Below are 27,876 nucleotides of genomic sequence, written 5' to 3' on the forward strand. Positions count from 1 at the left end.
CAAAGGCTGTAGATCAGCAACTTCAGCGTCACGTGGGAGCTCGTTAGAAATGCAGAATCTCAGGTCCCACCGTGGATCTACTGAATCAGGGTCTGCATTTTAACCCAGTCCCCGGGGCCTTGACGTGCCCATTCAAGCTTGAGAAGCACTGCAGGTTAGCATGCTCAGTTGACCTGGGTTTGGGCACTGCTGGAAAGAACAGAGTTTTCCCCCCACATTTCGATGATGCTCCCAGACATGTTCAGTCCACAGAACCAGTGGTTTGCGATTCCGGTGTGAGCCAACAGGGTACAGGTACTGCTACTGCTGGAAGGAATCAGGAGCTGGCATATGATGGGGATGATCGGGCAGCTAACTTTTATTGAACTATTACTTTGTGCCAGTCACAATGCATAAAGGACTCGACAGAAGCGTTAATACTGATTTTCCCATTGTATCCTCACGACAACCCTGTGGGGTCCTGTCCTCTTTGTACAGGTAGTGTTGGGCCCAGAGGAAATTAATAACTTGCATGAGCCAACCAGCTAGTTAGGGACCGGGCAGGGACTGGAACCAGCGTGTCCCCGAGCCTAAAGTCCTTGCAGTGGCTGCCACATTCTGCTGGTTCCCAGATGGGAACCACTCTGCTCATCAGAACCACCTGGACTCCACCCCAGACTCTGGGTTGCAGCCTCCAGGGGATAGAGCTTGGGGATCAGAACCAGACCGTAGCCTTCCAAGATTGGGCCATAATTAGGGAGAAGCCCCACGCGTTTCTCTGTGGTCCGTCCTTCTCCCCCGCCGCATCTTTTTGCAAGGAGGGAAGGCAGGGTGCTGCACACAGGTGACGAGAAGTGGAGAATATAGAAAGTAGGTGGGGCATGTCCTGTCAGGTGTTGTAGAGACAAGGGTGCAGCCAATTGCAGAGGCCTACACTCAGGTGCTGCTTTCTGCTCCAAAGCAGACCCTTGGCAGCGTCAGCTGTCCCATGTCTATCTGCAAGGGAAGTCGCCTGTTAAGGGCAAAACTGTCCCTGCTTATGTCGGAAAGACGCTCCTGGGGACATATCAACATTTCATGCCCCAAAGTGCTGCTGGGTGTTTGGCGATCATCACGTTTAGAAGAGCTGTGATCATTTCCTGTTTCTGCTTGAAACCAGTTGCTTCTGGGTTTTAGACGTAGAAGGAAAAGTTCTCTTAGGGTGGTGTGCCATGGTGCCGTGTCACCTCCCGTCATTCCACACGTTCAGGGAGGGCAGAGGGAGAACACCTTGAAAATACCTGCCACATCCTGGGGGATCAACTTATGGATTTTCTTGACTGTTCGCTTCATGGGGTGATGAAAAGAAAAACTCAACTGTTATTCTCAAACAGCTGTTATGTCTTATCTCAATAAAATGCCTTTTACCATAACACAGCATCATTAGACCCTATAAATCTTTTTTCTATTTATTGTGTTTAAATGATAAATACTTTCCAATAAAATGACATCATGGGTCTGGAGAGTCACATTTGTTTTACAAGTTTCTCTTAAATTCGGTTGATTTTCATTTCTTTTCTCCCTTGGGATACTGCCTAATATGAATCTCAACCATGGGCCATTTCATGTCCAATGTGCCAGATTTCTCATGAAAAATCAGCTTTGAACCCCCATTTTCTTTCCTTATGGAGGTTAGTCATTCTTTTCTGATGACTTGCTGATAGGGTTTTTCCCACCCTCTCCCTTGGTTGGCACCCAGGTATTTCATAGGTGCTCGCACTTTTGTGGAAACACGTAATATACATTAGCTTTCTTAACGTTTGTTCCATACCAAGGGTGAAAAGGAAAGCATATGACAGAAGAATGGTGAGGACCCATCTTTTGGGAGCTCTGATGGCATAGCCCACTGTGTACTGGGTTTTGCCCTTTTACCTGTAAAAGAGTCTGATTGACATGTACACTTTACCCCTTGGATTAACTGAATAGAAATTTTTCTTTGGTGGCTCTGGATCCATCCTAAAGGGGAAAGGGAGACCAAGGGTCAACGGAAGGCTGTGTGACTTGGAAAGCTCCTAGTGGCCTTCTCGCTTAAATGACAACTAGGAGTCCCGTGTTTTTCAGCCAGCGATGGGGCCCAGTGAGGAGGAACCTCTCCAAGAGGCTGAAATGGAAGGCACGTCCTTTTTCAAGATTTACCAAGATGCCATTTTGCACCAGGGCCACCTGGCAGCCTGGCTCTGCGGCTCTTTCCAAGGGAGGCACCACTGTGCAGACCTGCTCGCTCGGGTGATACGAGTGAGTGGCCACACGTGTACGGCCGTCCTCACTTTCTTTATTCCACCCCGCTTTGTGATCAGTCAAGGCCTAAGTATATTACAAAGCATATTCTCCTCATTAAAACAATAGTGGAAGCTCACAAAGGGAAATTGTTAATATGTGTTCCAGCTTGTCATTTCTGCCTGTGTGAATAAAGCAGATAACCGTTCCTCTGGGAAACTATTTCGGGAATTGAGCAACAGATACGCTAGCCAGAGAATTCTCCTAACTGTAATTTTCCTTTTTGTGTGTACTCAGAAATAACATCCTGCTGGGCTCCTCCGTGCCTCTGCACAGACAGAGCACAATTGCCACAGCCCAGGTGGTGTGACTACGGGACAGTCCCCTGGGCACATGTCGCCAGGACTTGTACAGCTTGTTCAGTGTCTTGGTCCATATGGCAGCGTGTCCCATTCACAGAAAGGCGCCGGGGCTGTGCCTGGTGGGTACCGTGGTCAATGTAGTGTGAAGAGAAGCCCTCCACTCACAGCGGCCTCTGTGGTGCAGTTTGTTTAATGGCAGATCTGAGTTGTCGCGTACACGCGCGCACACACGTGCACACACACGCGCACACACACGCTCAACTAAGAAATTCCAGAACAGTCTTGCTGGTTTCCTTCCCACTTAACCCCCCCTCCTTTTATTTTTTAGAAGCCAGTGGTTAACCCAGCAGGTATAATTCAGGTCCATGAAACATACCTGGTTCATAGAAAGTCATTTACATATACACACACACCTTTCTGGGTGGTTGTTCGTGAATTAACTCAATTTAAGTATAACATGCCTGTCCTAGAATTTGTCTATAAACTCTGCAGCTTTTGTTTTTCTCTCTCTCTCTCTCTCTCTTTTTTTTTTGTATTTTCAGTTGTGAGAACTTATTTTCATTGTACAGTTTGGGTTGCTGGGCTAGTGGTTTTAGTTTTTACATCTTAAAAAAGGGAAAGGGAAAAGGAAAAGCAAATCATTACCAGCCTTAGAAATCTGAGAGTAAGACATTCCTTGGAGAGCTAGAACTGAAAAGGGAGAATCTAGAAAACAGAGATTTCCCAGTGAAGAAGGTGAAAAACAGGAACATTGTAAAAGGCACTTTGGAAATTTTACCAGAAGGCAAAGCCTTCTCCATTTATATACCCAAATGTTGTTCTGCTTTTGTGTAACTATTTGTATTCTCGTTTGGTAAACAAACAGACCCCATAGCAACTGTAGCTGATGGTATTTATACTACCTGTAAGACTTCCCTAAACAAATAGGCACACTTTTATGACCTTCAGATTTCATTCCTTTTATAGTCTTCAAGGAAATCAGTCGAATGGCAAGTTGATCTTCCTTTCCTTTCCTTTCCTTTCTCTTTTTTTTTCCTCTTTCTCTTTCTTTCTTTTTTTTCCTTTTTTAAAAAAAAATATGTTGAGGTCTGTCTTTGAAGGATCTGTTCTATGTGTGTATTTTACATCCTGGCTGTGAATGTTGAGTTTGAAGGTGTATTATGGCAAAAGGAAAGAGAAACCTAAAGTGTTTGTGTAAATGATGTGGTATTTGCTTTCAAGAGGGGCTATTTTAGTCATCTGGTGGAATTTCAGGTTACACATCCAAAAGGCTAAAAAACTCAACTGAAATGATTACTTAGAGACCTTCAAATTGGACAGGCATCTCTGGCTTCATGTCTCCTTTTTATATCTGAAATATTGATGGAAACATTCTGGTATACATGAGCCCCTATATTCAACTTACATTTTTCCGTATGAGTCATATTTACGACAAGAACAAGATGTCTCCGTGTTAAAGATCAGTGTGAGAAATAAATGGCAGCTTACTTTAATTAGGAAAAAAAAAATGACACCAAGAGCTGGAATAATCCAGTAGTGTTTGAATAAATTAGAGGATTGTACAGGCAGAAGTAAAAGAAACTTAACAAGGATAAATGGGGAAGTTGTCCAGAGTTCAACAAAAAAAGCCTGCCTTTGCAGGACAGAAATCACCAGACAGTACTGAGGCAGATCCGCTTATTCTGCAAAACTTCACTAACCCCGTCCCAGGTGTCCTAGGCTTTGAGGGATAGAACCGTGAGCTTGACCAAGTCTGACCTCATGGAGCTGATGTTGCAGTGGAAGAGAAATAGAACAAACAAATAACCACGTAATAAAAAGACAGAATTAAGATCTGAAGAAAAAAAAAAGTGAAGCAGGAAGAGCGGGGCTAAGGTCACTGTTTGGATAAATGGGTTTTTGGCAAAGCCTCTCTGAGGAAGTGACCCTTGAACAGACATGAAGAAGTCAGGGAAGAGCTCTCCAGGCAGAGGGCACAGCAGAAGCAGAAGACCTTGAGGCATGTTTTGCTAGATCATGGCTCTTACCTCGATTAGTGCAGGGGCGGCTTTGTTGTTTAGTGGTTAGGAGTGTGGACTCAAACCGGATGGCCTGCATTCCAGGGCAGGCGGCCCACTCCACGTACTTAATCTTGGTGTGCCTCAGTGCGCCCTCTGTGAAACGGGTATGTTACCAAGCCTGGCCTCATAGATGAAATGAGTTCGTACACATTTTAGTCTCTGGCACATAGGCAGTGCTCCGTGAATATTAAATGATTATTGATGATTTAATTAATTAACTATTAATGACTCTTGTTTATTGTTAAAGTCATTTATTCGTTCAAGCCGCCTTTATTAAGCATTTACATACTAATAACTCTATAGATTCTGAGAATTAAAAGATGGCTCGAACGTAGGCCTTTCCTTTAAGGAGCTCACAGTCTAGAGAGACAAACACAGAGGCAGACACTTGCCAACACAGTGTAAATAATGCAGTGATGGGCTTCCCTGGTGGCACAGTGGCTGAGAGTCCGCCTGCCGATGCAGGGGACACGGGTTCGTGCCCCGGTCCGGGAAGATCTCACATGCTGCGGAGCGGCTGGGCCCGTGAGCCATGGCCACTGAGCCTGCGCGTCCGGAGCCTGTGCTCCGCAACGGGAGAGGCCACAACAGGGAGAGGCCCACGTACCGCCAAAAAAAAAATGCAGTGATATGAAGATAGGCAAAATGTGATGGAGTGTATAGTTTGTTAAACGTGAGCACTGGTGGAATATCGTCACGTCTGTATTTCCACACACACCCCCACGTTTGCATCAGGTGAGATTTTTGGATGCAGTGGACTCCAGGAAGGAAAGGTTCCGTGTCCCTTGTCAATTGCTGCATCGCAGTCATCTAGCACAGCCAGCCTGGCATGTGGTTGGTGCTGCGTTTCACTGCAGAGACCGCGTGTTCAGAATATAGTGAATTTATGAGATGTTAAGGCTCAGGAACTCGTTAATAGTAGTAGCTACCCGTTGGCCACGGATGCTGTGGAAGTACCTGGTTAGTCTTTGTTGATATTGATACTTAGGTGCTCCAAACAGGAGGGAAAATGTGGATTTCTCGTTACATTGATTCTCAGTCTTTAGCTTGCATCAGAATCATCTGGAGGACTGGCTAAACTACAGATTGCTGGACCCTAGTCTTACTGTTTCTGATTCAGTAAGTTGGGGTGAGGCCTAAGAATCTGCATCCCTGACAAGTTCCCAGCGACCGAACTCTGAGAACCACTGCTGTGGGACCTCCCAGCGGCGGTCCTGACTCCATGGCGTTCTTCCCCTTCTCCGATTCAAAGTGACAGAGGAGGGATCTTGATAACTATCATTCACTAGTCTTTAGGACAGTCTGGGTCCAGTGCCAAGACTCAACATTTCAAAGAGAACAATTCTTGAGACTGTGACCCAATGTGAACTATTTCATGGAACAAAATTCACTTTTTAAAAATTCCTGATGTTGGCCTTTAAATCATTTGTTAAGTACTCTGGGTCTTTCTAAATTTTTTTTTTTTATGTCTGAAATTGCTTTTTGTGCTTTAGTCACCTGCCTTCTCTCATCCTATTCCTTTTAGCATTGAGCTTCTATTGCTACTCAAAGGCCCAGATCAAATATTACAGAATTTTATGTTCCAGCCGTCTGTTCAATTCTCTCTCTTTCCCCTCAACTGGGGAATTGGGCAGAACTCTTCTGGAGAGGATGAGAACTTAGTCACAGTCTATACCGATGACCTCCAAGTGTGTTTGATTAGTCACCCCATGAATATTAAAACTTTTGAGTATGCACCCCTACTAAAGATACTTTTAATCAATTATATACATGCTTAATATAGTACCTGTAGTATAAAAATTAAAGAGTAAGCAGGTGAGAAATGTATACACAGAGGTACACAAGTATCTATTCATACAAAAGTTCTAATATTATCTTAACACATGCATACAGAAGTGGTAATATTATCCTAGCACCCTCCCGAGGATCTTCTTACGGATCCCAGTTTATAGACTCTGATCTAGGAATCCAACACGATGCTTAAGCACAAAGTAGGTGTTTCGTAAAACATGCGGAGGGACTTCCCTGGCGGTCCAGTGGTTAAGACTCCGTGCTTCCACTGCAGGTGGTGCGGGTTCGATCCCTGGTCAGGGACCTAGCATCACAGGTGCCGCGTGGCATGGCCAGAAAAAAGCCCCCCAGGAACCAAAACAAACAAACAAACAAACAAGCAAACCAAAAATGCTGAATCAAAGGCAGAGAAGAGTTTAATCCAGTGACCATTAATGAAGCATCTTGTACTGCTGAGACGTAAAAGGAATGACATAAAGTAGGAAGTAATTCTTAGGAAACATAAATGCAAGTGCCTCATGGTTTTGAGCCACTTTATTTCTCTAAGTCCCTTGTCCCTTCACCTCCTGCTTCCTCGTGTGGCCCTCACACTTCTGTTACGTGATTTTTCTGGTTCTGGAGTACGCTTGTGCGGACTTCCACAGAGTGTCAGGGGCAGGGATTGAATGAGAAGAATTAGTGTTGGAACTTTCATTTACGCTCTTTGGTTTTCCGGGTCTTGTGGTTTCCTCTAACATATGGACAAGGTTCCACACAGACCTTGTGACTCACCAGTGCAAACACTTGCATGGACGTAATGCGCATGCCTGCCTAATGGTGTTAATATCTTTTGGATTAGTGGTCCCTGTGTCTGTATTGACACAGTTGCTCACAGCCCCTCTTTGGAAAGCATTCTGTTTTCTTAACAAGATCCCAGTGTTAATGCTGCCAGTGGGAAACTCTCACTTACAACCTCAGCATAGCGATCGCCCTTATGGGTGTCAGAAACAAAAGCTGGACGCCTGCCTTTTCTTGTCCTTTTCCTTTATGTATCCCTTCACTCGTCACCGTGCAAACAGGCATTCGGCCTTTGTCATCACCCGCTCTGGGTTGGCGATGGGTCAGATCACACCGACCAGCCCACAGGTTCTCCCCCTCTCCTTCTCTGCCCCGTTGTCTTGCTGTGCCACAGGCTTCTGAGAATCAAGATTGCGTGTTTTGCCCAGTGTATCTGAAGAGGGAGGTAGAGCCAGATGGGAGGGGATGGTGAAGAGAGTAACTGCCAGACTGATGACCTGTCATCATGGCCCCCAACCTCAAGTTCTTACCATTGGTAAAGCAGCTGATTGAACGTCGATAGTCTACACATAGGATGCTCCCTGGTCCTAAAGGATAGGGTGTGGTCCTCGAAGCATCCGACACACTGCCCTGTGCTCTTGTGGCTTTTGTGGGTCTTTGTCCCATCAGTCAAGGATAATTCTGAGGCTCTTCCTTCCCTATTGAAAATTCAGATTAAAGAGACTTACCACTGGGTCACTGTCGACTCAGGAAGTAAACCCAGTTACAGACTGCCTCTCCTTGAGGACTCCTTCACGCGCTTTTGTTTTCTGAAAGTTTAGTCATTTGAATGTGTGCCCCACTGTCATGAGGTTTGCCGTATCTGCTTAGATGACTATTGTAATTTATATTATTTTCTTTAAATCGAGTCATTTTTAATTTAAATAAAATAAGCCTCATCCTTAGACGTGATATCTGTGAAACAGAAGTTGGAGATGCTAGATATATTTTTGGCTAATACAAATTAAAGTAAATCTGCCGGTTTGTAGAAATATGCATTCTTGTTCTTCCTGACATCGTGTGGGCCACCGTTGAGTCCGTGTATATCACCTATTGGGATATTTTGGTAGGATTTCCCTCTCTTTACTGAGGAGGGGCCTTGACTGCATATGGTACTCTGCCAAGTGGATGCCAAGTGGATTGAAACCCTGCTTTCATGATACACCCTGGTTTCCTAGAAAAGCCCAAGAGCATCACTCCCCTTCCTAAAAAAGTTAATTCAAGATCCTACTTATTCACATGTACATCCTCTCCTCCCAGGTTCAGGGATGCCATGAAGGCTTAGAGGATACCTAAGGCAGCCCTAGAGTCTGGGACCTGTGAAGCTTTGAGTTGTTGTCAAACCCAGATTCAACAGTTTACTCCGGGGTACTACTGATCAGTAGAGTACCTGGCAGACAGTCACTCAGTAGATCCGTGCTAACGTGAAACTGGTGTTTGCTGAATAGAAACAGGAGATGATGGCCTCTTCCCGGTGCTAACTTCCTTTAGTCTTACCTGTTTCATTATATTAAAAAAAAAAGAAAAAAAAAAAAGAATTGCATATAATTCTTAAATAACTTCGGGCCAGTGAGAGTTTTTATGAATTTGTACCTATTGCTTGGTGAGGTTGCCCAGTGTCTCCGCTTTCCATATTTATCCATCCCCAGTTTGCTTTTCACCCCACAGTTAATAGAGAAGACAGCTCACGTGTGTTTCTGTAAGTACGCTCACTTTTAGGTCAGATCCAGAACAGGGAGCTCTCAAGCTCCTTAGTCCTCCAGGGTCCAACAGCATCAGCGTTATCCAGGAGGGTGCTACACATGCGTAGTCTTGGGTCCCACCCTAGAACTGCTGGATTAGAATCTGCATGTTAAAAAGATCTCCAATTGATTTACAGCTAAAAGAGAATTTGAGAAGCATTAGTCTTTGATTAGCAATGGAAAAAGGCAGAGTGAGCATCCTTACCTATAGATCCAGTTTTAATCCTTTTATCCCACACAACAATCTTTGAGTCATTCTCTTGCCATCTTCAACGTTTGCCATACCTGCATATACATATTACAAGTTTTTACTTTTTCTTGAAACTGATTAACTTAAACAGGGTTTATAAAAAGCTACCCCTGAGAAGTCACAGATCTGATGTATTAGTCAAAATTGTTTTCCAGTCTACATGAGCGTGAATCCATAACTATGAAAGCGAGGGTATCTGTATGTCACTCAAAGTCACCCAGCTCACCACATTAGTTGCCCATGCCCTAATGGGGTCCATTGTAGAAAGGTGACGCTGTATTTCTTTCAGGATAATTTGTATTTCCAGGAAAAAAAAAAAAAAAACGGACGTAAATAGTTAATAGCTTGTATTTCAGATGTGAAGTTACTTAAGGTAGCCCTCACATCTCAAGGCACAATATTGAGAGCAGATAATAACAATAATCTCCATCATTGTTTAAAAGCACAAATCTGGCACTTAACAGACTAATTCACAGTCACTCCAATTGCAAGTTTTCCTCATGAATATCATATCACAAGGGAATGTGAAATCCTCTAATTAAACATGATTTGAAAAGCAGCAGAAAATTGAGATGATGAATGTTCTGGGGAAGGAGAGTCAAGGATTCACTGCGTGGGAGAGGGAAAGAGAGAAGCATGTGTGTGCATCTCCCAGTTTGCAGAGAACTCCATCTTTCCTTGCTCTAGAGTAGGCCCTTTAATGGGCTTCAGTAAAACACCCATCTCTTTGCGGTGAGATTATAGAGCTGATTGCCAACTTGCTTTTGGAAACCTGATTAATAAACACCTAAGGTGGAGTATTTCTGAAATGAGCTCAGATTAAGGCAGCGTGCTGGAAATGTAAGGCCGAAGTCATGTCCCAACTCTTCAGTATAAAAGAAGCAGCCCATTTGCTTCTTGAAGTGTTTTCAGTGAAAGTTAAAGGAGAAAGGTCATTTCCACAAAGGCACCAGGAAAAAAGATACAGTGTTTGAGTCACCCTTTCCCCTGTTCCCATGTATCATTTGCACTTTCCAAGGCAGGTGTAGGACCTTTCCCCCCAGATGCTACCGTATAACACATGAAGAAACTTGACCTGTCCTTTTATTTACTGCAAGAGACTGGGATTTGACTCCTGGCTGGTTTTGAGGAAGGTATACTCTAGTATGAGAAATATTCAAATAATAAACTCTAAGATGGAAAATTGTGCTCGATAGATAAGTAATCATCTCTTCCGCTATTGTGAATCTACATTGTTCTTTTTTGTATGGTCATCTGTGATCAAGTTCCAAAGCCAGCTCAACTAGTTTGGTTTCGTTCAAGTAGACTTATTGTACATATCAGAAATACTTGATATCAATTCGTTCTTGAAAATTTAGTGTAAAAGCATCTGAAGTCTGATGATATTTTATTTTCAGTTATCACTTCATCACTCGAAATCAAATTCAGGCTCCCATATTCCAACCTAAGAAATTTGGTATGTTACTTAAAATCTTACTGAGAGTAGGTTGTGGTAGCAAAGTAGAAGTCAGGGAAATGTGATAAGAACTAAAAAGTAAAGAGAAAAGAGAAAGAAGGAAAGTAGGATCGCTTTTGTGTAAGTTGTCGTTAAAGAATTAAAGCAAAAGAAAGGAAAAGCTTTAAAACGGCAGTGGCTTCCGCTGACGTGTGCTCTTGTTATGATCACAGTTTAGTGGAAAGTACTTTTTATTAATAGACAGCCCTGGAACTGTGTTTGAAGAGAACACCTTTCTGGAAACCTGAGGTATCTGGAGTAGTTTCATGTTTTGGCTAGGAATGAGCATCTCCTGGTCACCAAAGTCATAGGCTGTGATGGATCTGAGCGGGGAAGTTTCCATGGCTGACAGTGTTATGGGGTGGGCACAAAGAAGCGTGTGCGCATGGACATGAGACCAAAGAATTGGAAAGCAGACAGACAGACAAGGAGAGACTTGAGCCAGAGACAGGCACAGATGTGGTCTGTCAGAGAACTGGTGTTCATCATTAGTCTCCTGGCTGCCTGCCTCAGGGTCAGCATTGCACTAACATTGGCTGGATGGATGAAAAGCCAACATGGTGGGAAAGAGGCAGGTGGCCAGTGGGCAAAGGGGATTAGTTGTGCTTTTTGGTGTCTGTATCTGCAGGGGGCGGGCAAGGGTTTAGAAGAAGAGAGCTTCCTGCCCCCCAGCAGAGGTAAGGGCGTGGATCTCATTCATTCTTTTGACCCATCCTCATTAAGCACCTACTCATTCATCTTGTCAATAACAAGGTATGTCATTTGTGCCACACCCTCTTTCATCTGCATAACTGGTAGAAGTTTGGTGGAGGCGTTCCCAACTCGGAGAAGCAGCACAGGTCATCATGTGTGACCCCCTTTGGTTTTCCGATGAGGAATTGGAGGGCAGGGCAGTTACATGACTTGCAGGGTTCCTGGTTTTCAGCGCATCTATAATGCGGAATGGGGTTTTCATTCACCTGGCACCCACCCCTCCCCATGGAGAAATATTACTGACCTTCAATAAAAGGTTACGTTACATTCCATTGATTTGTTAGGCAGAGAGATGCACCAAGTACATTCTGAAGAGACTTTTCAGCACACAAAGGATCAACAGGATCTGGAAAACAAAAATTGTCCCCAGGCACTCATTCCTTAAAACGTTTAGTTGCTCAAGTTTTATTTTTATTAAAAATTTATCACTGCCCCCCCAATCAAACGTCAAAACTTACTTTATAACAGTGTGATTTCAAGAGTTCTTTTATATTTTGAGTATAAATTCTTTTGAGAACGGGAGTAGCACATCTGGGAAGAAGAAATCCAGCAAAAGTGAAGCAAAAAAAAAAAAAGGAGAGAAAAGAAAAAAAAAAAACAACCCTCCAATCTTTACATTTATGTTCATCTGGCTTTTGGCAAAGGTGCCAACACAACACAGTGCATCTGGAGGAGAACAGTCTTTTCATCAAATGGTGCTGGGACAACATGCAAAAGAATGAAGTTGGACACCTACCTCACACAAAATACAAAAATTCACTCAAAATTGATTAAATGTGAGTGCTGAAGCTCTTTCAAGAGAACATAGGAATATGTCTTTATTAGTTTGGATCAGTCAGTGGTTTCTTAGATGTGACACCAAAAGCGCAGGGAAGCAAAGGGGAAAAAAAAAAAGATTGGACTTAATCACAATTTAAAACTTTTGTGCTTCAGAGCATACCATTGAGAAACTGAAAAGACAGTCCACAAAATGGGAATCAGTGTTTACAAATAATCTATCTCATAATGGACTTGCGTGCAGAAAATATATACCTGAAAAAGAGTTTTGCAGTCCACAATGAAAAAAACCCAGTGTTTTTTAATGGGCAAAGGATCTGAATAGACATTTCTCTAAAGAAGACACACAAATGATCAATAAGCACATGAGAAGATGCTCAGCATCATTAATCTTTAAACAAACACAAATCAAAAGTACAAAAAGGTACCAGTTTATCTCCGCTGGGATGGCTAAGATAAAGACAGACAACTAGTGTTGGCAAGGATGTGGAGAGATTGGAACCCTCAAACAATGCCGCCCCTCTCAGTCAAACTTTGAAACTTATTTTACAACAATGTGATTTCAAAAGTTATTTTGAAAAAATAGTAGTGCAGCTGCTTTGGAAACAGTCTGCTAATATGTTAACCGTGGAATGACCACATGACCCAACAATTCTACTCCTAGTTATATACCCCGAATTTTTGAAAACATATACTCAAACAGGTACATGTACCTGCATTTTCGTATCACCACTATTCACAATAGCCAAAATGTAGAAACCTCCCAACTGTTGAAGAGCAGATGAATGGATAAACAAGATGTGTTAGATACATAAAGTGGAATAGTATTCAGCCATAAAAAAGGAAATGAAGCACTGACACATGCTACAGTGTGGATGAACCTCCAAAACATTATGTTAAGTGAAAGAAGCCAGACACATAAGACCACATGTTAATAGACAAACGTCTGGAAACAGAAGGTCGATTAGTGGTTGGCAGGGACTAGGGGAGTGACTGCTGATGGGTCCAGGGTTTCTTTTTGGTGTGATATAAAATGGTCTAAAATTACACTGTGGTGGTGGTTTTACAACCCCGTGAATATTGCATTATATACTTTATATACACCATTGAGTTATGTACTTTATTTATTTATTTATGGCCGCACCCTGTGGCTTGCGGTATCTTAGTTCCCCGAGCAGGAATTGAACCCAGGCCCTCACAGTGAAAGTGCCGAGGACCACGCTAACCACTGGACCGTGCTAACCACTGAACCGCCAGGGAATTCCCTGAATTATGTACTTCAAATGAATGAGTTGTATGGGATATGAATTATACCTCATTGAAGCTTAGAAAAATGTATTCCATCAATTGGTGGAGCCGTTAGAGAATGCCCAACAGTCTTCCATAACTTAATATATCAAACAAGGTGCTAGTGAAATGGAATACAACTTATAATTTGGGGTTGATTGGTGGGGGGTAAGGGGAGAAGTTATAAACCCTAATGGGCCCAGATGTAGCCTTTGTTACAGATGAACCAGAAATTGAGAAAACAAACAGGGCAAATTTGGAAAAGGGAAAAAACAAATAGGACGAGACTTAGAAGACAGACATGAGGACGTAGGTCAGGGCACAGGAAAAGCTGGAGGCGTGCCTTTAGGAGAAAAGAAGATTGGCATCGAGGTACAGAGAGGTGTCTGTGCTTTTCCTTTTTCTTCAGATTCTTTTCCATTGTAGTTTATTACAAGATATTGAATATAGTTCCTTGTGCTGTACAGTAGATCCTTGTTGATTATTTATTTTATATATAGTCGTGTGTATGTCGATCCCAAACTCCTAATTTGTCTTCTCCCCCCGCTATCCCCTTTGGTAACCCTAAGTTTGTTTTCTATGTCTGTGAGTCTGTTTCTGTTTTGTAAATAAGTTCATTTGTGTCATTTTTTTTTAGATTCTACATATAACTGATATCATATGATATTTGCCTTTCTCTGTCAGACTTAGTTCACTTAGTGTGATAATCTCTAGGTCTATCCATGTTGCTGCAGATGACAATATTTCATTCTTTTTTGTGTACGTATACCACACAAGAAAGAAGTTTACCCTTTTCATCTGTCGATGGACATTTAGGTTTCTTCGATGTCTTGGCTATTGGGGCGCGTGTATTTTTTTGAATTAGAGTTTCCCTCAGCTACATGCCCAGGAATGGGGTTGCTGGACCATATGTAACTCTATTTTTAGTTTTGTAAGGAAACTCCATACTGTTTTCCATAGTGGCTACACCAGTCTACATTCCCAACGGTGTAGGAGGGTTCCCTTTTCTCTGAGGTGTCTGTGCTTTTCCTCTCCTTCAAAGATGATTCTCTTGGTTACTACCGCAGGGAAAATCAGCTTACAGGACTAAGAGCATAAGGGCCACTAAAGTCTACAGGCTGCAGTAAGAAGCTGTTCTTAGTTTTAGCAGTGATTCTAGTTCAAGTTTTGGCTAAGTAATGAACTTAGGAAGGGAGTAGTGAATAGTCACCGCTGAAAAACCATAACCATTATGTAAAATCTTCTCAAAGGCCAAAGTCAGCGTTGAAATTAAGGCTCTGGCTGGTATACTTTGATATAGGAAGAATAAATACCAAAACAAGTCTTAAATAAATGTCAGTGACACCATTACATCATACTGAATAATACAGAGTGTATTTAGTATTAGGTAATGTCAGGAATTATTACCTATTTTTGTGTAGTTATACTTTTTATGGCAAGTTGGTTCTTTCTAACCTGAGATGCTCTCACTGTTTTGTGTTAATAAATATATCTATTTTTTACATACCAAGGGTCATCAGGAGAAATTTAAATCATGTGGCTTTTCTTGATTGTGTACTATTTGCGTTTTAAATATTTGGACTAAAAGTAAATAATAGAAGGTATCAGAATGCTCTTTTCTCAAGTGGATTGGCATCATTCTGGTCTTTACCTTCAAGACGTTTTTTAAAAGGCAAACATTAATTTAGTATATATCCACACAGACATTAAATAGAATAATATTATTGTCTGTATGACTGTGTCTCACATCTGTTGAGGCCATGTTCTGTGTTAGGTACTGAGTGGGTAGAGATGAACTAGTTGTGATCCCTGTCCCTAAAAATTTTCAACCTGGGAGTTCACAGTAAAAAATAGTTTATTAAACAATTGACCCTAAAGTTTTGAAGTTTAATTTTGGGGCAAGCATGTTTAAATCCGTTTAAAATCAAATACATCTATTTATTCATCCATTTATTCAGCACTTCATTCAGCATTTATTCAGCACTGATCTTGGCAGCTTTTCAGAAGTTATACTCCTCACATGGGTGAGCTACCTGTAATCAGTTTATTTAAATGACGGGGCTCACAGGCTTTATCTGACCGTCAGATGTTGAGATGGTCATTTTTCCATCAAGTTTCATCCTGGAAATGAAATTCTAAATTCATTCAAGTTTAACAATTCCTGTACTCATTTTTTTTTTAATTTCCCATCTTGTCCCTTTTGGCAAGTCCTGAAAGGCAGTAAGGGTATAAAGGCTTGTTCCACTTCTCTGATGAAACAGAAAAGTTCCCATTCAGGGGTACAGCTGGTGGGGTCTAATGATGCTTCATCCAGAATGACTGAAAGGCCAGAAGTGAGACTCAGCCACACAGGCAGCAAGTATACAGCATTTGCTACACCAGCATCAGGGTGAGTGGCAGGCTGGAAATCGAGTCCTGCATAGCATTTGATTTTTTCATGTGTGTGTATGTCTCTGTATGGGTTTGTGTGTGTGTGTATGTATACGTATATTTAGCAGTTGCACAGCAAAAAACACCTACAATGCACAAAATTAAAACTTCGAAAGATACAAAAAAAATGATACAGTGAAAATCCCGTTTCTCTGCTACCCGCCCAACCACAATGCCCGGTACCCCGCCCCAGAGGCAACAAGTGTTAAGAGTATCTTACGTATCTTTGCAGAGATACTCCACCAGGGCATCACTGCCAGTCTGTTCTTTTTCCTTTCAAAGCCAAGCACTTTATTTCAGACAGTTGTATATTTTAAAGTGTCCAAATATGAAAAGCAAGTGACAGCAGTATGTATCCCGTGTTTCCATGTTTGTAAACTAGAGCCCACGAGAAGGAGAGTGCAGTGTGGTGATGTGCCGGGGTGCCCGCAGTGTCGGCCAGGGTAGGGTTGCCTTAGGTGTGGGACGAGGGTGGGGCAAAGTTGAGCCAACACAGCATGAGGTGAACTTCTAAAAATAAGAACATATAATGCTTTCATGATTAAAAATACAGTTTTAATGCCGAGGCACATTTTCAAGAGGTCTACTGAGTATGTAAATATGTACGTGTGCCAGGAGTTGGCATTTCTCTAGCCTTCAAGGTGTGACTGGTGATGCTTCTGAGGCTTTAGTGAGTTGTCCTTGGTCCTTTTCTTTGAAATAAGGATATTAAGTTGAACCAAAAATAAATTCTTAGAGGAGAGTAGTTTTTATTCAGTCCAAGGAGCCTTTACAAATAAGTCAGCCTAGAAACGGGGTGGAGGGGGGTTAGGGTGGAGGTGGCACACGTGCTGAATTGTGTAGTTTTATTTCTAGTTGTAAATTCCTCTAGTGAAGGCATGGTACATTCTTTTTTTTTTTTTTTGCGGTACGCGGGCCTCTCACTGTCGCGGCCTCTCCCGTTGCGGAGCACAGGCTCCGGACACGCAGGCTCAGCGGCCATGGCTCACGGTCCCAGCCGCTCCGCGGCATGTGGGATCTTCCCGGACCGGGGCACGAACCCGTGTCCTCTGCATCGGCAGGCGGACTCTCAACCACTGCGCCACCAGGGAAGCCCAGTGTATTCTTTCATACTATTACTTTCAGAATCCTCTTGGCTTAACCCACAAGGCACAGTAGAATAACCATTGGCAGTTTTTAACTGATGATGCTAATTTTATATCCTAGTTGAGGCTCCTCTTTTCCAACCTAAAGAATCACACAAAATAGGTATAATGGCTGAGAGTGTACTGGGCATGTAGCATTTCTCAAGAGCAACTTAATGGAGTATTAATGGTCAGTCTTAAAACGTAGTACTCATTTAACTGAGTGATTCCATTTCTCTGAATATATCTTCTAGTAAAAACCAGTTATATACTGGGATGTTTTGCCTGGTAAAATTTAATTTCTAACATTATTCATAAATATTAGAAACATGAAGGGAATCTCAGTGTCCAAAATAGAGGAATGGTTATATCAATTTTGGCAGATAGCTCGAGCTAAGATGGTATATGACAGACTGTTACGCATCAGTAACTGAAGCTTTTGAGGATTAGTTGATAACATGAGAGAGTATTTTCAAAATTATCTAAAATTTAAAAGGATGCAAATCTTCATGCCTAATTTGTCAAAAATTGTGTGTGTGTGTGTGTGTGTGTGTGTACGTGTACTTGAAGGTAGTTATTTTTTTCAAGATTTTTCAAGGATTTTATAACAAACATACTAATGCATTTAGGATTATGAAAATACTTTAAATAATGTTAATAAAATTGGTAAAGAGAAGAGTTATTATGGTTGGATATTTTTTCTTTTTCCTTGTAAGATATTGGTAGGAACAGTTTTCTTTTTAAATGATGTCTTTCCCTCTCAGATATTCTGAGCATCTTGGTACTTTGAAGGATTCTTGGATGTTAAATGTTGCCAGTAATTGTTTTAAATTCTATTTTCATATCATACCTCTTTTATTCTTTAAAGAATCTGAAGGTGAACAAAGATAGGTGGTCATTCTTTCCTTCGGTCCAATGGAATTTTACCCTCGTAACTGCTCAGAGAATATCATTGTATCATTGGGCTTTAGAAATCTCACTTGTAACTACCTTAGTTCACTTGTGTTATTCTTTTCTCTCATGGGGGCACCTTTCAGTGCTTTGCGAAGTTAGTTTTCTGCATTTTTTGTTGGTTGTTGTCTCCCAGCTTTGTTTTCTATTGTCAGGGAAACTAGCTTATTATTTTCAAATTTTATTAGATTTCCAAGCAAATCATTGAAAAGCCACAGGGAGACCTATGGATCTTTGATAAAGTATTGTTCAGTGTATACGTGTGTTTGGTATTCATGACCCTTAGTTTAAATGTTCATAATACATTCACTGTGGATTAATTATGTTATAAGTCAGGGACAAGTGGCATTTGTGTATGTCTGCTCTACGAATGTGAATCGATAAAATATATGACTACACATCCTGGGGGTTATATAAACTACAGGTCTCTCTCGTGTGTGTGTGTGTGTGTGTGTGTGTGTGTGTGTGTGTGTGAGAGAAATCATAATTCAGTGTGCTTGAAGTTCAAAGTCAGGCAGCGGCAGTGGAGTCAGTTGCAAAATAGCCCTTTCCTTGAAGACAGTGTGCTTTAGTACGAAACGGAACTCTTAATGTCAGTTTTATGTTTCTATTTGACAGAGTCTAAGGTTATGGAAACGACTGTAAAAATAATTTGGCTGAAAGAAGTCTGGATGCAGAAATCTAATAGAGAAAATATTTGAGAATATGGTTCATCAGCAAGTACAACAGATACACTTCTCTAAGCACCACGTGGCATGGATCAAAGCATCCAATGACCTGGATCCGTGTGGCCCAATCATTACCTATTGATTGGAACCCCACGGGAGGATTAACCCCTTCATGTTCATGCCAAGTTTTCTTTCACTCTTGGTGTTAGTAATTTTAGGGATAGAATCTTCCTGCCACTCTTAGCTTTTTTTTTTCTTTTTAAGTTAATCATCTACTTGGATACATTTGTCTTTCTCAATTATTTTATTCTAACTTATTTAATTGCACTCTTCTTTGCTTGATAAACTTAACCGGTGAAAAGATTATACAATTTGGGGAATACTGTTTGTGGCAGAAGGGGGGAGAAAAATATGTAATATTCTGGGTAGAAAACAGTGAGAGAATCTCAAAATCAAGTACAGATTTTATCATTTTCATTAGGTAGATTAAATGATAAGTTGTAGCCTTTTAACGAATCTTTTGCAGTCTGAGTAGAGGGGTTTGCCTCTCACAAAAGCCTGTCAAGCACTTTTCATACGTGGTGGTACATTTATAATATTGGACTGTTCACATTTTGAAATTTAACTCTTGCTGTAAGTAGAGTGCCGTGCAAAAGTAATTCGTAAATTCCACAGGAAGAGGAAAGCACAGATTGGTTCACCTTTGGCCACGTGGGCTGCCTCCTCTTACCTTGTATGTCTGGTGGGATGGTTCTGTGCAGCCAATTTATTCTCTTGTCCTCTGTGTGTTTTCTTTCAGTTTGTCCCATGAGGAGCATCCCCATAGCCATCCTCTGTATGGACATGGCGTATGCAAGTGGCCTGGCTGTGAAGCAGTGTGTGAAGATTTCCAATCATTTCTAAAGTAAGAATGATTTGATATTGCTTTCTTCTCTTACGTAGCCGTCACCTCCCACTCTTCGTACTTTTCCTCATGAAGTGCCTTTTTGATGGAGAGTTTCACACCACCATTCTGAGGGTAGACTCTAAATCACCACGTGTAGCAGTGTCACAGGAATAGTTACAAAGTCTATTGAGGGCTGCCTTGTAAAGGGGGAAGGATTTACATCCAAGGGCATTTTTGATCCTCTCAGTAAGATCCTGTGTTTACTTATTTTCTCAGAATGGCAGTGATTAAGTAAAAATTCTCCCAATATTAAACGTGCACTAATTCAGTTTTCGCTTTTATTCACATCCCTACATATTAAATCAATGACATACGCCCTAGCTCTAGCTTTATAAAATTGGTGTCAGCTCCTGGCCACTAATAGCTTGGTGATTGGGCCTCTTCTTTGGTTCTTCACAAATGACTTGATAAACGTAAGAAACGGATGCCCAGGAAAAGCTACCTATCTGATTCTTATCTTTCTGCATTGGTGTTGACTTCTGTTCAGATTCTTGTCCTTACAGGGAGGCGAGAGTAAGTTTAATTCCTACAGTTAAAGTGTGACTAAAACTTGGGTTATCCCATTTGAATCTGTACCACTGATAAAGCATCCCTGTAAGTCAATGGTACGTTCGTCCTCTCCTAGCCGAAGTGAAACGCTTCTGCACGAGGTGTTAACGTTTCCCTCATCTACGGTTCCTTTAAAAATATCGAGACGAAACCACCCTGCATTATTGACATCACATAAATATATTCATAGTATCAGTGAATCATTGATGTATGGAGTGAATATAATACTACATTATATTTAATATATTTATCTATCACGCAACAAGCAAACGTGCACTTGTAAAACTCCTGTATATATAGGTGCGTGACGGTTTGCAAAGTGGGTGTCGGGACTGGGGGCAGTGGGGAGTCTTTGCCTCTGGCTTTTCTGTCTCATTCAAGCCCCAGGAAATAGAGGCGGGCTGATTTAACATGCAGGTCTCTGGTTTTGTGCGGTCTTTCTATTATTAGAACAATCTCTGTATCTTTCTTTATGGACCTGGGTACAAATATTTTAATAAAGCCACCCTTAGAGATATATCTCGTGCTACCTGCAAGCGCTTTTGGTGAATATCATTTTTTTGATTAATGAATGGGAGTCTGTGAATCCATTGTAGAGCTTCCCCACTGTAATATTTTACTTCAGGAGCATTATGTGGTCCTTAAAAACGGAAGTACGTAAAATTTTTTAAAAAGATATATTTTACATTGTTCCTAAATATTAATACTCAAGAGCAGTGATACTTTATCTTAAATTAAGCAACAGTCCATTACAATTATGATGATTCTAGTTAGTGCTATTGGGCTTTGTTCTCTCATAAATCCCTCATTGTAGAATCTTTGTTTTGTTGCTTCCTGATCACTTGACTAATTGTTTTTAGATAATGAGACAAAAAGATCTTGGCAGAAACCACGTTTAAATTCTGATCTCACCTTCCGCCCCAGTGCTACCTTTGATAAATATCTCAGTGCTCATTTCACTCCTCTATAGAATGGCTAGAAGACATCTGTAAATATGATTTATTTTATAAAGTCTCCAGAACTATAAAATTGCTGTCAACGTTTTTGGTGACATGTATCAGTTTTAGAGTCATGAGGGAAAAAGGCATTTTTCCGATTGGTCACTCATAAATGTTTGTTAATAGGCAAAGTATTTCCACTCTAATCCTCAAAGCTTAGTTCCATTTATTACGCGAGCTGGCATTAGGGGTGTGTGTGTGTGTGTGTGTGTGTGTGTGTGTGTGTGTGTATGTATATGTATGGGGGGGACAAATATACCTCCACAAAAAGACAGCACACTTCCAGACTACATCGATTTCTAAAGAAAAGAATCTGAAGATCATCAGAATTAGAACCTAGCTTGATTCCTTTTAAAAAGCCCTTTTCTCTTCTAAGGATATTAGGAGTCTGGCTCTTGTGTAGGAAACCACCTATTTAGTTTCCACTTTTATTCATGTCTCTATTATTTATTGTGGTTTTGCACATGACATGGCACTTTTGCTCAGTGGAATTGGAATGCTCACTATGATCCTGCAACTGTTGCTTGTTTATTTCGTAGTACTTATTTATTGACATATATTTGGCCAGAAGACTTCTGTTTGCAAGCTATAGAAATCCAACTTTAATTGGCTTAAGCCAGAAAAAGCGGGGGATGGTAATTGGCTCCTATAACTAGGAGGTCTGGTGGTACCGCTGGCTTCAAGCATGACTGGACCCTGATGCTGGAACAAGGTTATTGGAGTATCGGTTCATTGTCCCTTAGCTCTGTTTTCTTCTTTGTTGCCTTCATTCTCAGGCTCCTGCCCAGTGGAACTGAAGAAGACAGATTTACCTGCCATAGGTTTATCAATCCCAGAGTGTATCTCTTCCAGTAGTTCCAGGAAAATGTCCTCAGCAGACTGTCATTGGCCCACATTGAGTCATGTGTTCTAGTTTTGAAGCAATCACAGTGAGGCAGCCAGGCTTAAGTCACATGCCCACCTTCGGAGCAGCAGAAGAAGTTCACCCCACAGGAGCCACGTAGGGGCTGGGGATGAGAGACTTGGTTCACAAAAGTAAAAAATGAGTCTTGCACACCAGCCAAGGGGAAAGTAAATGCTGAATAAGAAAAAAAAACCTCTACAACTCAGAGTTCTCTTGGTGCTTTCCTGAGTTTATCCGTTGATCTGCAGTCTGTGACAACTTCAGGATTTTGAGTTTCTCCTACAGCATGATTTCAGCTGTGGGAAATTCAGAGTTGTCTCCAGGTTTCAAGATCTCGCCTAGAGTAGTGGAAAGTAAGTTAGTCTTCTTGTGAACTCGCATCTCCCACGTGTGTGCTCTGTCTAAAGGGTACTCACATTGGCTTTAGTGAAACCAACTTTGCTTTCCATTGAGCTGGACTGAGAGAGCTGCCATACTTCTTGTGGTTCAAACAAAAGCCAGATGGCCTCTTTGAATGACATCATAGTGGAGTCATTATTATCGGGAAGTGATGTTTCAAACATTTCTTCTCAAACTGCCAGATTTGTAGACGCTGAAAGCACCTCTTTCCTGGGCCCAAGAGTGGGCCATTATCCCACTTTAGAGGTTTTCTCTTATGGTTTTAGCAAATTGATACCAGTGGTGCTTAGATTCTCAAGGCAGTCTTACTCAGCAAATGTAGTATTGCTCTGCCTTTGATTTAGGTGTTGCTTCATAGGTTTCTTGTTTTTCTCACCTAAAAATCCCTGATTCTTCTAAATCCCCTGATTTTACACTCCCCTGGTAGAGCCCTGAACTGTGCAGCAGGCACAATTCCAAGTACTTTATGTATATAACTCGTTTAGTACAGCCACCTTATAGTGGAATTACTGTAGTATTACTCTTGACCTATGGTTAAGGAAACTAAGGCACAGCAAGGTTAAGCAGTTTTCCCAAGGTCACACAGCTAATAAGAGGTGGAGTCAAGATCCAAACCCAGACAGTATGGCTTCATAGGACTTGCTCTTAACTGTTCTATAATACCGCCTGGTTAGAAGCAGCTCATTTTATTAACTGTGTGCTCTCTGCCTAAGGCAGTAGGTATAAAGGAAGCTTAGAAGAAAGGCAGAATGGGTAGTGAAGCTACTTGCTAGGAGTGCATACTTTGAGCTCAGTGTCAGCACGTGTGTTTTGGGACGATAGTAATAACTACCTCTTGGGGTTGTGAGAATGAAAAAGGTACCTCGTGTCAAGTGCCTGGCCCATAGCAGGCACTCTCGAAAAATATAAGTCCTTCTTTTCTCGTCTACTTAAGTGTATTTTTTTAAATTAATTAATTAATTAATTAATTTTATTTTTTTTGGCTGTGTTGGGGCTTCGTTGCTGTGCGGGGGCTTTCTCTAGTTGCAGTGAGTGGGGGCTGCTCTTCTCGTTGCGGGGCATGGGCTTCTCATTGTCGTGGCTTCTCTTGTTGCGGAGCAGGGGCTCTAGGCACGCGGGCTTCAGTAGTTGTGGCACTCGGGCTCAGTAGTTGTGGCACACGGGCTCTAGGCGCGCGGGCTTCAGTAGTTGTGGCACGCAGGCTCAGTAGTTGTGGCTCACGGGCTCTAGAGCTCAGCCTCAGTAGTTGTGGCGCATGGGCTTAGTTGCTCCGTGGGATCTTCCCGGGTCAGGGATCGAACCCGTGTCCCCTGCATTGGCAGGTGGATTCTTAACCACCGCACCACCAGGGAAGCCTGCCTTATGTGTATTTTTAAAAGAGAAATAATCGAAACTATCCAAACATGGCTGACCTCGTAACTAGGGAAGAGGTGGTGACTATGCAGAGCTTTGATATGTCAGAAGAGACCATTCTTTTAATATAATTTTTAACCAGAAATTTCTGGTAAGAAGTCCTACACAGTCGAATGTGATCTTAGGGCAAGGGTGGCAAACTTTTTCCATAAAGGATCAGATAGTAAATACGATGGGCTTTTGCAGGCCATTCAGTCTCTGAGACAAGCACTCAGCTCTGTCATCGTAGCACAGAAGCAGCCATAGGACCCTCTGTAAGGACTGGGTGTGGCTGTGTCCCTTGGACCAGTTTGCTGACCTCTGACCTAGGGTACAGTTTTTGGTGTCACTATGTTTTTAGCTGAGCCACATTCTTGCATTCTCTGGGCATCATCGCTCTCCTGGGTTATTTTAGTGTGGATTCACAGAGCCCTCATTTTTATTCATACTGGGGGAGAATATCCATGCCTGCCTTGCCCTGCTACTTCATGCAACTAATTGCAGTTTTTTTACTTACGTGGGTTTGTGTTCTTCCACCTGGTTTTCAGGGTTCAGTATGAAAGAACAGAGTGACTTGGCTTGGTAACTGTTTTCCAGTCTTCTGTTGCTCAGGCTAGGAAGCTGTAACTTTTAGAGAGGCCAAGATCAGTTGTTCAGGATGAAAATCCCATGTGACAATAAAATGCCACTGTTGACAGCGAGAGAGGTGAAAAGAAGGGAGGGGGGACTCACAGGTCTCAAAATGTGGCCTCTTTTTTTTTTTTTCCTCCTGAGGGAAGAAGTATCATAACTGTTGGTCAATCAAAACCAGAGATTTGACACTCTTCTGTGATCATTCTGCAGTGTTCGTTCCCAAGGTGAGGGGATACCACAGGGCCCTTGATTTCAAAGATAAATACTGTACAAATAACCATCCTGTTGTCTTTCCCTCCCAGCCAACAGAGGGGCGCTTTATCACAACCAGCAGGTACCCAGTCTATTGTGTGCATTTATTTCCCTGTTTCTTCTCCAAACAAGTTGCAGTTTTAGCGCTGATTATTTTTTTTTCTAATCTATGTGCCGTTAAATGATCATGTGACAGTGGTGTTTGTTGGAGGAAACTGACGCCAGCAGGTACTCAGGCTAACTCTAATGCAGCCCGCCAGCCCTGCATTGCTCGGAATCCTCCGATAACAGCCAAGCAGAAAGAAGCCCAGTACCATCCAGATAGGTGAAGCTCAGGGTGTCCTCCTGTCCTCTCCCCACTTAGATCAGGTTTTTTTCTTTTTTAACCAGGTTGAAGACACGGTCCTCACCAATAAAAACAGGGATCTGTAATTCTTCCCCTTTGCTTTTTGAAAAAGGGCCCATACCATTCTTTGGCAAGGTGGCGAGTGGATCTGAAAGCTAAATCATGACCACATTTTCCTGTTTCTGACTTAGAATGTAAAATCAGACACAGACCCCATAGTTTCACAAATACCAGTTCCTCATGTGTGTTTGGGAAAAATATGTCCATTTCCCCTAGTTTTTCTTTTCGACAGTCACTTGCAGAACATCTAACAAAAGTATAATTTGGGCCCTTGCTTGATAGCCGTTTGAAAGAAATTGGGGTGTTTTCTTTTTTTTTGTCTGTCTGTTTCTGTTTTTATCTTCTGGTTATTGCTCATGGAGAGAAGCCCCATGCCAGACAATCAAAACCCAAATTCCTTTGCATGTTAGTCAGATGTACATTACTTTTTAAAGCCAAAACAAATTTTATATGTGCTGTCATAGAAGACAGGGAGGATAATGTCACGAGGAAATGCGCAGTGGTGGAACTTCGACCCTTTCAAAAAGGTCGAGGGCTGGAGACAGCAGAGAACATTTATTTCGTCACTAAATTCACTTAAAAAAAATTTTTTTTTTTCTCTGAATTTCACTTCTGAAAACTGTGAAGAGTTTTATGTGCAAGAAACTCCTAAGTGCTGCTCTGTAATGTTTTCACAAGTGTTTTTATCATGGTAACATCTTGTTTACTTTAGTTCCCGGCCTAAAACTACTTGGAACATGTTAAGAAAACATTTCAAGAAAGCCTCCACAAAGAGGCTTTTGTTTTCACAGCCACCGCGAGGCTGCAAGGATCACAAAGGTGTTAACTTTCAGCCCCTTAAGCACTTCCACATGAAATTCCAGCACCAATGTTTGTGGTTTTGGAAAAACAAAGTGTACGTTAAAGAAACCAGGTATATGCTAATACACGTCGAAGGAGGCCGGATATCATAAATTGTTCCAAACCCATTCGTGGCTCTGGGTTTGCACACCTGGATGTTCTGCAATGAAATTACCTCTGGGGAGTGCGGGAGAGCACATGGAGGGGGACTGATCTTCTAGAAGGTGGACATATGCAAATGTGATTGTAGCCTCCCCATCTCAATCACCGGAACTGGGGGAGGAAATTTTCCCCCATCAGAGCCCAGGTGACAAGTCTTGGAGTTGTCCACAATGAGTTTAATATGTTTCTGGATTTGACTTTCCCACTTACCGTGCCTTTTTGAGTTGTTTGACCGAGGAAGATCAGGTGGTACCAAAAGAACATCGTTTTCCCCCTTGAAATGTCTCTCCTTTCACCTTTCTGACACTGTTCAGGAGTTCAAGACCTTTCCAAGTACTCAGAGGTCAGGGTGGCCTAAATACCACAGTGCCCTCTAGTGATCTGTAGAATGTTCGATAGAAAAGTTGAGACAAGTTTGCCAGAGATAACAGGCCCAGTGCCATCGCCTTGCTCCAAAAGCAGCAAATAACATCGGAACGCATTGTTTCTTGCAGCAAACAGATTTTAGTCAGAAATGCAAATGAAATTTAATTTTTCCTCGTAGGCTTTGAAGGCATTAGACAAATTTTTGACTGTCTCCTCACGCAGTCCTGCACGTCACTGTCTGTGTACGCAGCGCATTGTACCACTGCAGAGACAGTGCTGTGTGTTCTTATATTTTAAGAGCCATTACTAGCCTAGGTGTTTCACGTGATCACTTCCGGCATGTAATTAGAAGGCATCGCTGAAAAGACAGGGGGATTGTCTTTGCTCCACACTTTTATTGACAGTGTCTACCATATTACGGCCATGTCTAAATGGTAAAATTTATTATTAGCAGTAGTGTCACAAAAGTCTGAGACAGCGATTTTCCTTTCAATAAAAGTAGTTAAAAACCTTTTAGAAAATCCATAATTTTGATTGCTGGTACTTCATAAATGTATAACTGGTACTTTTTAGCTGTCTCTTTAGGGAAAAATGAGTTTTATCACTTGCAGTACCTGGGTTAATGAAATTGTGTGTTGGAATTTAGCCAGGATGAAAGATGAGATCATTCCAAGATACTAATATTGGCAACAGGTCTCATAAAAAGCTCTGACTCTTGAGTGAAGTATCATTCGATTTTTTAAATTATTATTATTATTTTACTTAAACTGGGGGATTAAGCTCATTGTCATCTTCAGAGTTTCAGTGCTGGCGAGATTCTCATTTGGCCTCCCATTCGAAACCCAGCGACCTAAAAACCTGGACCGAGCCAAGAGAAACAGAGAAATGTCCATCAGTGCCTCGTCGAAGAATTTCCTTGCTTCAAATTTCAACTCCAGTTCCTGTTGAGCCCTTTACAAATCACGACTCTCAGCTCAAATTTGAAATAATGCTGCCTTTTTCCCCGTGTTCCTCCTGTGCTTGATTGTTTGTGGATATTAACTGTCCAGGAAATCCCATACTTACAGATATAAATCCAGAATGATCTTGTTTTTCCGCAGCCAGCCCAGGATGTATTAGACAGTTATGATGATTTGTTAATTTTGGTGACCTGTATTTATTTTATGTGCGCTGTATTCTTTGAGGGTGGAATCAGCTGTTGAAATAGTCTCGTCTCTCACACACAGAAAGGAAGCGCTCTCCTTTTTCTTTTCTGCTTTGGGTTTTCTTGCATTATTTTTGGAAGGTT

The 27,876-nt window shown here is 41.8% G+C and overlaps 1 protein-coding gene across 7 annotated transcripts in view; it reads left to right on the top strand.

Annotated features, from left to right (window-relative positions):
• FOXP1 (forkhead box P1) overlaps window positions 1-27,876 on the top strand; it is a gene marked incomplete at its 5' end in the record, with an annotated part of 227,711 nt that overhangs the window by 153,745 nt on the left and 46,090 nt on the right. For all 7 annotated transcript variants that reach the window (XM_079713295.1, XM_079713294.1, XM_079713297.1 and 4 more), the window contains one exon: window positions 19,541-19,645. In XM_079713295.1, the coding sequence (XP_079569421.1) occupies window positions 19,541-19,645 (105 nt within the window). The remainder of the gene's footprint in view (window positions 1-19,540; window positions 19,646-27,876) is intronic.

Source organism: Hyperoodon ampullatus (genome assembly GCF_949752795.1).
Source record: "Hyperoodon ampullatus genome assembly, chromosome: 10".
Lineage (NCBI taxonomy): Eukaryota > Metazoa > Chordata > Mammalia > Artiodactyla > Ziphiidae > Hyperoodon > Hyperoodon ampullatus.